This window comes from Botryllus schlosseri, chromosome 7, assembly GCF_051294905.1.
Source record: "Botryllus schlosseri isolate E-star chromosome 7, Bs_hap1, whole genome shotgun sequence".
NCBI classification, from domain to species: domain Eukaryota; kingdom Metazoa; phylum Chordata; class Ascidiacea; order Stolidobranchia; family Styelidae; genus Botryllus; species Botryllus schlosseri.
The window spans coordinates 719,084-729,076 of NC_137242.1; the positions used below are offsets into that span (position 1 = coordinate 719,084).

At 38.6% G+C, this 9,993-nt stretch overlaps 1 protein-coding gene and 1 long non-coding RNA gene across 2 annotated transcripts in view; one reads left to right on the top strand and one right to left on the bottom strand.

Moving 5' to 3' along the window:
- The window catches only part of LOC145443113 (uncharacterized), a 197,055-nt gene extending 189,349 nt beyond the window's left edge, over window positions 1-7,706 (bottom strand). The window contains exon 1 of the long non-coding RNA XR_013916290.1: window positions 7,662-7,706. This is a non-coding gene — a long non-coding RNA (uncharacterized LOC145443113). The remainder of the gene's footprint in view (window positions 1-7,661) is intronic.
- LOC145443105 (transcription initiation factor IIA subunit 2-like) lies at window positions 2,738-9,755 on the top strand. The gene is made up of 4 exons (XM_080321109.1): window positions 2,738-2,896; window positions 3,816-3,920; window positions 5,970-6,096; window positions 9,538-9,755. The coding sequence occupies exons 1-4, from the start codon at window positions 2,825-2,827 to the stop codon at window positions 9,561-9,563; spliced, it is 330 nt and encodes a 109-aa protein (XP_080177235.1). The 5' UTR covers window positions 2,738-2,824; the 3' UTR covers window positions 9,564-9,755.
- The last annotated feature ends 238 nt before the right edge of the window (window positions 9,756-9,993 follow it).

Consider the following 9,993-nt stretch of genomic DNA (forward strand, 5'->3'; position numbering starts at 1 on the left):
AATAAGGTCAGTCGCGACATGCAAAATAAGGTCAGTCACATGCAAAATAAGGTCAGTCACATGCAAAATAAGGTCAGTCAAATGCAAAATAAGGTCAGTCACATGCAAAATAAGGTCAGTCACATGCAAAATAAGGTCAGTCGCGACATGCAAAATAAGGTCAGTCACATGCAAAATAAGGTCAGTCACATGCAAAATATGGTCAGTCGCGACATGCAAAATAAGGTCAGTCACATGCAAAATAAGGTCAGTCACATGCAAAATAAGGTCAGTCTCATGCAAAATAAGGTCAGTGGCATGCGAAATAGGGTCAGCCGCGACATGCAGATTGCAGAATAAGGTCAGTGGCATAAGAAAAAAGTAGGATTTGAAGTAAATATTTGGATTTATACGCGGACTGTTAATATTCTACATGCGACTCACCCCGTAATCGTAAGAATCGTCTGATTACATTTTGTTGAAACATCTTCAGATTTAGGATATAGATGGGGAATGTCAATCATGAAATTACTATATAGGAAAGATATTTTGAATTTATTTTTCATAAAAAAAAAAATTGGATTTGTAATTTAAGTGTGGATTTGGATTTATGCGCGGACTGATAATAATATTCTACATGCGACTGACTTCGTAATCAAGATAATCATGATTATCTTTTGATTGAAACATCTCAGGATTTAGGATATAGATAAGGAATTTCAATGTTGAAAGTAGGCTGCTATACAGGAAAGATATTTTGAATTTATTTTTCATAAAAAAAAAAATGGATTTGTAATTGAAGTATAGATTTGGATTTATGCGCGGACTGACCTTATTTTGCATGTCGCGACTGACCTTATTTTGCATGTGACTGACCTTATTTTGCATGTCGCGACTGACCTTATTTTGCATGTTTTTGACCTTATTTTGCATGTCATCGCACCAACCCTGTAGAAATATTCGGGTTCATTTTAATATGAATATGCTATTCAATTATATAATTTTTTTTATATAATAAATTTAAAATTTTCAATTGGTTGACTTTTCTGCATTGAAATGCGTTACTTTCCTCTCTATGCCGCGGTTGATGACATGTTCAGGGTAACCGTTATCAAGTAAGATTTTCCGGATATTGTCAAGTTCTGAGTTCAATATACGGAAAATCTTACTTGATAACGGTTACCCTGAACATGTCATCAACCTCGGTATAGAGAGGAAAGTAACGCATTTCAATGCAGAAAAGTCCACAGAGCCTACCGAACGAACAACCTAAGATGTTTACATCCATCTACCTTGGATAGGGCCTATATTTCCACCCGCTTGAAAAGCAATTGATTTCAGCGGTCAATAAGTGTTACGACACAGTGAAGACCAACGTGATTTTCACGACAACGCAACTGCTCCCTGCAACACGTAAAGACGTGCTACCCGCACTTCAGCAAAGCAATGTAGTTTATGAATTTAAGTGCCACTGTGATTGTGGCTACGTGGGAAGAACGTCAAAGCGCTTGCAGGAACGCATAAATCAGCATGTCCCTAGATTCATTAGAACACGCTCGGTGAAAAGCTCACCCTTAACTCACCCGCTCAAGATTGATGCGGAACAATCAAAGGCCATAAATTCTGCAATTGGCAAAACACTTGTTGGATAATCCCGCCTGTGCGAAAAATTATCGAGACGACAGATTTCGCATACTCGGAAAGGGTCGCTCACACTTTCATTTGTGTGCCTTGGAGTCGACTTTTATCAAAATACACCACCCAAGGCTGTGTCAACAAAAAGAGTTCGTGTATCATCTAAAAATAGTACATTGAACGCTCTCGTATTCGACATTTCGTGCTGGTGACGTCATATTTTGTGGTACGATTGTTGATATACGCTGTTCTTTCGAATTCTCTACTAGTTGCTGACGATTACCCTTGACGAGTGTCAGCCGAAAATATTCGGGTTCATTTCAATATGAATATACTATTCAATTGTATATTGAAGTTCTGTACCTCAAAGAAGCTGTTCGGATATGGAAATGCGATACTAATCCTCTGTTAACTCGAACAGTCCGTTCTAGAAAATATTATGGTATAGCGCTCCCCCCCCCCCATATCTTAAGCCCCGCAGTTTAGTCGAATAACAATACGGAGAAGTTGTATCGGATTCGGTGTAAGCAGCACTTTGCGCGATAAGTAAACGTTAATAAAAAATATGGTGGATCGTAAAAATGCCATAATGTGTAGCTTTATTTCCGGAAATTGAAGGCATTACTACACTTGTTTTTACACATCAGCGTGTATGCTCTCTAGACAAAATAACTGAAACTATCTTAAACTCAAAGTATGATACTGGGAATTGAAAGAGAAATCTAACTACTACTTATAAAAGCGGAAAACGTCTTTCATGTCTTTAGTCCAGAAAGATTCAAAGGTGGTATGCTAAAACAGGTCTAAAGCGAAAAAATTCAGAGTACACTTTTCCAGATTAGGACATGCCATGGACTGCTAGATTGCGATGAAACGTCAGTTTCAAACGTTACGATGGGCCATTCCTTTCTTTTCACTTCATTTCAATACTTGCATGATAAAGAATTGATAAAAATGGTAATAAAATGAACTTGATGCTGACTCTTCTGATGAACATATGCATATATTTATTGTATCGCATTTAGTGGTGATAAAATTGCTAATGGATGCTTTGCTAATGCAATGGCGATGATGATGATTCACCCGAGGGTTCATAACCTCCAGTGTTTTACACGGTTGGGTGCGTCGTAGATCTCATCGTTTTCGAGTCTTTATAAACGCGAGGCACGCCATTTGCGAACCAGAGCGCGTCGATTGTCGCCTCTCGAAGATGAGTTATCAGCTTTACAGGAATACGACGCTTGGTAACAGTTTGCAGGAGTCATTGGACGAACTAATCCAGGTTAGCTGCCTTCAGTGGTGATGGATCGTCCGCCCACACTGCGGAATTGAGACCCTGTATATTTGGTCCATTCCATGCATTTCTATCCCATTTATGGCCTTTAGATATCATGTAGTTCTGATGCAAATTGCATATAGGCGGACATCGCAATAGCAGGGACTCGTAAGATTTTAGTATGGCTAGGATTTCTATTGATTCACTGAGTGAGCTATACGGTAACCAATAACGCTTTGGGTCTAAAAATCAACAATCTGTTTACATTTCTTGGCTTTCCGTCATACACATTACACACTCCATATATGGGTCCATGAACACCAATCTGCGATGTTCCCAATGACCAGATACGAGCAGATTTACGAGACTTTGAATGTGAATCACTCACTTTGAAATCCGAGTTTGAAAAATTCATGATGGTGTTGAAATTAGGCTGCTATTCCTAAATATTTTTGGTGGAAAACTGTCTATGCAATTTTAAAATCTATATGTGATCTGCTTATACCCTAAATATTGCTAAAATTCTGTTGAGCCGTATTGTGATCACCCCTAAAGTCGCAAATAGTTTTTTAACGATACTTACGTTTTTATGATTTAAATTTTGAGAAGTAATAAGAAGTTTTGGGCCAAGTTTGCATTGCATCATTGCTGTGAGTAAAATTGGCGTAAGAACTGCATGAAATAGCTGCTAGAAGTATTCCACCACGTGACCAAATCTACTTTTTGTAACAACTCGAGTTCTTTCATATTCTACTTCAGTAAGTAGTTTTTACACGTCTTGGAAATTGCTACTGCTACTTATAATTAAGTAGAATTTCAAATCATTACTTCTACTTTTACTTGAGTAGCAACTATGACTATTTGACCACATCTGCAGAATCACAATCTTCCTTGTTAGTTAACATTAGGAAACTTGATTTTTCAGGGTCAGCAAATCACCCCCCAACTTGCCCTCAGAGTGCTGCTGGAGTTCGATAAAGCAATCAACAATGCCTTAGCATCCCGGGTAAAGACGAGAATAAATTTCACGGTAAGCAATATTATTCTGTAAAACTTGTTTCACTATCATAACTATGACTGGGCAAAATCCAGTACTTAGGTGATTTGATTCAGTACGGTGTTAAGCTTAGAGTAGAGTATTTGAGTATCATTTTGGTGTCACAGCGGTATGAACGATGTGAAAAGTTCAAATATGGACCCTTAGCCACAAATAATATAATGCCAGTTTTCCGTCATATTTAAAATATTTGGTATTTTTCGACCATACCAATATCATTGCACTATGTGACAATGCTGTGGGTTGATCACGACTTCACAGATATTTCATTTCCAATAGAGCGCGAGTAACAAATCTTGGATTTGGAAAAAATGGTAATACGGTGGCAAATTCTTCAATCATTTGTTATAGATCCACCCACCGTAAACACTATGATTTGAAATTATAAATTTCGCTTCTACCTGTCGTTTTTTCAGACAAACTAATAATTTCATGGGGTAGCCAGTATAATTTTGAACAACTTGTATACTTATTTTTATGAAATAAATTCAAACTTTTCTTCTATAAAAACTTTGCTTCCACTGGTTGGAATTGAGCCTAAAAGCTGTGGTGTGCAGCGTTTTTTTCAGGTAACGTAATAATTTTATCAAGTAGCATGTAAAATTTGGAAAAAATATATTTTTGAACAGCAGCAGATTTACAGTCTTCCACAGTGGAAAAAACATACGATTCTCGTTGATGAAATAATTCTTTGTGGCGAGGATTGTATAATTTCAGTAGGCTACTTGAAAAACTAGGCTTAGAATACTTACTTTTTTACTTAGCCTACTAGTGAATCACTACAGGGTTGCCAGACATCTTTTGAGAAAAAGCGCCAAACAGCGCTGGAAAAAGGGCCAAAAAGGGCCAAATTCTTCAATAACGTAAATACCGTTGCAACATTACCCATAGACCTTTTGTCAATCACCTGGAATTCCAGTTTTATATTGTTGATACTGTTATAGGACACCAAATCCACTACCTATAACTACACTGGATCCAACTACAATAACTGCTATTATTTCAAGCCTTTTCCCACTGGATATAAAATCGTAAAATAAAACTTTTTGTGCTATAATATGAAAGTGATTTAATTTTATGAATTTTAATTAAAAATTGAGAGAAAAGTTTCATTACATTTGAAACTTATCCAACTTATATATTTAATTTTTCATCAAAAAAAAACTCTCCGGTTATGTTGAAGTTTTTTTCTTTGAAATTTCTATGAATCATTAAGTACTATAAGGGTACCCTTCTTCAGACTTTTTCTGCTACTTAGCTTCCAGCCATGTTCGATGCTTTTACGTTCACCTGTTCACAAATCTGTATTTACAATTCCAACACAAGTCTACATCCTACAACAACAAATAGTGTTTCCACTCGAATCCTTGACATTGGCATAAACATTGTCAGCTCAATTTGCGAGATACATTTATTTGAATTCTTGGTCTGATGGTATGTCTCAACTGCTTCCAAAGAGGGCCAAATATTGAAAATGAAGGGCCAAGGGGCCAATTTAATTTTTTGGGGGCCAACTGCCTCTAAAAAGGGCCAAATTTGTGGAGTTTGGCCCCAAAAGGGCCAATCTGGCAACCCTGAATCACTACTTAGACTTGAGAGTAAATTACATGGTTACGTCTGCTTCTATTGACTGCTTTGACTCCCTCTCCTCTTACTGGTTTATTCAAACAGATAAAAGTCAGTTTCTGCCCCCTCGACTCATACGGCTTCGTCATGTCATGCGCAATGACTCGGGTACAAGTCGAGTCAATTCACAAGTCATGCAAGCCAAGTCATTTTCCATATTTAGGAAACTAACTCGAGTCGGATCGAGTCACCAAAAAATTACGAGTAGAGTTGTGACTCGACTCATTACAACCCTGGATTTAGACATTCTAGCAACTAAATTGTCGATTTATTTTTGGAAATATTGAATCCACTTACTTACCACTTACACACTCATCACTGCTTCAGGGGAAACCCAGTTGATTTAATTTTATTATTATTTAATCTTTTCAAATTTTATTTGTATTATTTTTCCAGGGCCATCTCAGCACGTATCGATTCTGCGACAACGTGTGGACGTTTGTCGTGAAGAACGTAAAGTTCAAATCGTCGCTCAACGCCATTGAATGCGATCGCGTCAAAATCGTGGCTTGCGACGGGAGAAGTGAGTAATCCCTTCTGCTGGCGGCGTCACGTTATAAAATACAATCTCCCTTTTTTTTTCACTCCCGACTGATGAAGGAATTGTAGTTTTTTTTACATGTGTTTGAGCGAAATATTCGAGGCAGAACAGAACAGCTGCAGGAGTGTGTTTGACATATTGTGTCAGTGTCACGTAGTAGCAGAATTGGATAATTAAAGAATATACAGCTTTGCCAACTTGGATTAAAATTAGAATAATACCTACGCAGTTTTTTTTTTCAAATTAGATAACAACTATTACGTAATTCTAAAAGAGAAATAAAACAGTTCAGTTCATATTAAGTCAGTTCGTGCTCATGACAATGACAAATGTCTGGACACCGAGGTTGACTCTTCACACTACACAGCTCGGTAGAATTTTCAGCAAAACCAGAAATTAGATTGTAATTATAATTACACATTTGACAAATTAGCATTCGATCACAGGCACTTCGCTTCAATTAGTGTAATTAGACAACTAGAATTATATTGGCTGCTCGGATCTTCGTTGAAGGTTTTGATATTGAGGTCATTCCGCGAGTCAGTTTTGGAGGCGGGGATTAGACCAGAGTGGAATTTTTTAAGATGTTCAGCGTACGACCGTACGTATTGCAGGATAGCTAACAAGGACGTGCTGGACGCGTTATTGAAGCGAATCAACAAAACTACTCCAAGATCGAGCGATATAGTATAATGGTGATGCGTCCGGCTTCTTGATCGGCTGAAGGCAGGATAAGGGGGGTGTGAGTCAGAAAAGTTTACGAGCCACTGTTTTAAACGTTAGCATACCATGAAGTTTTACTGTGTGAATAACCAATTTCTGCCCTGGGCGACTTCAGGCAGGGCGTTAAAGTGCTGGCACATTTCAGTGAAGGAATGAGGTGGCAGAAGCAGCGTTGGAACGAAGTTCGCTTATATTTATGGTCTGTGTATGCTAGTGGCTCCTGTTCCTGCGAGTCATAGCGATCCTTGGGATGACGTTAACTGTACTCATGATGACGCATGTGTATAATTCGTTGCCTGTATCTCAATATACTGTTAGGAGCGCAGAAATAACTACGTGAGGATATTCAATCGTTCGAGTGCGAGTATACCTGCTCAGGTACGCTGCTACGTAAGACGACACAGTGACCAGGAGTTACCCGGTGTAGACTACAACATTGTGATCCGAGGTGCAGGCTGATAATGATGGTAGCGGTAAGCCGTCTATCGAGAGTTGGTTATGTTATGTCGTGGGTTACAGCAGTGTAGAAGATGTGAAAATTTCAAATATGTGCCTGTTAGGGCACCACAAATAATATAGGCTAATCCCAGTTCTACATCACGTTGAAGATGCTGTCAGTTGATCACGACTTCACATATTTTCACTAACGTGTGAAGCATTGTACTGTATGTTCCGAATTCTCAACGACAAATCGTGGTTTAGAGCCCGGAACAGTGGAAAACAGTATCGAAACTATAATTTTTCGGTGATGGATAAACTGTTATAGTGGGTTACTGGAAAATATCATCTCTCACGATATAGCAGTGTTGGGATAAAGTCACTACCTTCGAGTCACGAGTCATTGCACATTTTGACTCGAGTCAAGTTAATCGATTCTTGTAGGTGAATCAAGTCAAGTCACTCGATTTTTGGAGTTGACTCGAGTCAAGTCACAATTCAAGGCAAGTTGATTTTTGAAAGTAGCCTACGAGACGTAATTATCTCATTGCGGTTTGATAGCTGTTTGAATTTGGTCATTTATTCTGAATCGAGGGGCGAATATAGAATTGGTTACAGGACCGTAACAGCACTTCGTCAGTCCTCCCACCCAAAGAAAACGTTGGTTTTGGGCCCCATAGAGTGAAAAACCGAACCGCAGACCCCCCTCAGGCTATCCGCTTTTTGCCTGTAGGCTACTTATCATCTACATTTGGTGTGCTGTTTAGTGAGTCGGCAGATATCCCCTAAACGCGTAAAGCGCGAAAACTTTCTATGATTCATGATTGAATCGGTCGATATGATCGGTAATTGTATATATATTGCTATCAATTTTTTATTCCCTCTCTGTTCATGTAATCATATTTACCGCTAATAGAGCTGAGTTAGGTGTGTTGAAAAAGGTAGGACCCCTAAAAAATAATTAAACATATTCGAGCGGACCCGTTGGTATAATGACTTCGTTACATGATGCTATTTGGTGACCTCCTATCTGCTATGTCCAAAGATATTGAAATCGCCCAAACTTACTAAACTAAAAGACTCACTTGATTTCAAATTGGCATTTCTGGCTACTAATTTTTCCCTACGGGATGGCATTTGTCTTGTGGGGTTCAGATCGCCAGGACAGGAACATTCGGCGTCAGCCATTTAGGCGTCTATGAACAATTAAACATTGTATGCATATCGAAGTTTTCTGGCAGCACAAGGGCAGTCCTTTTCGGCCGCGTATTTTTTGTAGGGGGAAGGTTACCCAATAATCAATATATCTGACAAAACTAAATCGAAAAAGTTGCATAAATTTCCAAAGAAATACTTCATAATTTATGTCGATTCAAGAAATAATTTTGGGCCCACTTCGAGCTCGTCCCGGTTTGGGGTGCAGCAGTTCTGGTCCTGTTGAATAAACATGCAAGAGGCGTCGTATCGCACACGCATACGTAGAACTGCTAAACTATGTATAAGTAACTGTATATATCGTCTCAGTCTCTAATTATAAGCCAAAATAAAGAATAGAATACGAAACCTCAAAAACGAATTGATATGAGCCCACCGCACACAGCCGTGATTTACAATTCAAGCCTGCGCCGATGGTTGGCGAGTAGGCCTAGTATAAACTTTTAAGCTATATTAAAATTCGATTTAAATCATACAAGAGATTTGGGTAAAGTGAGTACTGACCACAATGAGCAATCTATAGTACAGAGATAGATACTTTGTCATTAGGTTACTTTACTAATAGTTACTTTGTCATTAGTTTACTTTACTACTAGTTTACGACAACATAAGCTGTATGGTGCGATCACTTCATTTGCGGGGAATTTATTCGTGATAGAACAATGGAAGGTTAGTAAAACGCACAATCATTGAGTGATTGCTCACTATCACTCGTCACATCAGATTATCGCGCACAATCCAAATATACAGGCAAGCTCAGCCGTTTTTATTGACACCGCGTTACTTGATGACTTGAAATTGACCCGTAAATTATGCTCCGAGTCACGAGTCAATCCACATGTCTGAAACATCGAGTCAAGTCATTTTGCAAAGTAAGTCATGTCATACTAAAAAGTTGACTCGAGTCATCCCAACACTGCTATATAGGCCTACTCAATGCGATTCTGAGTCGAGTATATACTCGAATAATTGTACCCAGCCTTAACTATACTCAGAGTAGAGGAATATGCTAGAGAATCTTAACGCATATCCTTTTCTGCATTTCAGCAACATCTGCCCGAGCGGAGGATTAAACGGATTTCATCTTAGACGCATCGCGTTTTGAGACACTTTATTATATTTTGTATGCTGATCGTTCTGCTTCGCCTCATCGCAAAAAGGTTATTATAAGGAAGCTACTTCCTTACTTACTATACTTGCAATCTATTGGTTTCACGAAAAAGTGGTTCAAGAAAAGGTACTGCGTCAGTAGCTCCAGATCAAGACCTTATTGTCACGTACTATTATCTATGGGTGGCATAAAAATAGTACCATGAAAAGATGGCAGCTGGTGTCGGGTTTTCGGGCTTAGTAAGAGTTCAGGCGCGTAGGCGTAGCCACACACATCATTTTGTGTCTGCTTGGAATCTATTATACCCGAATGACTGACATATACATTTATATATAAACGTAGGCTATGCACACAGGGCAAAGCACAGCTGCAGATAGATCGATAGTAACAAA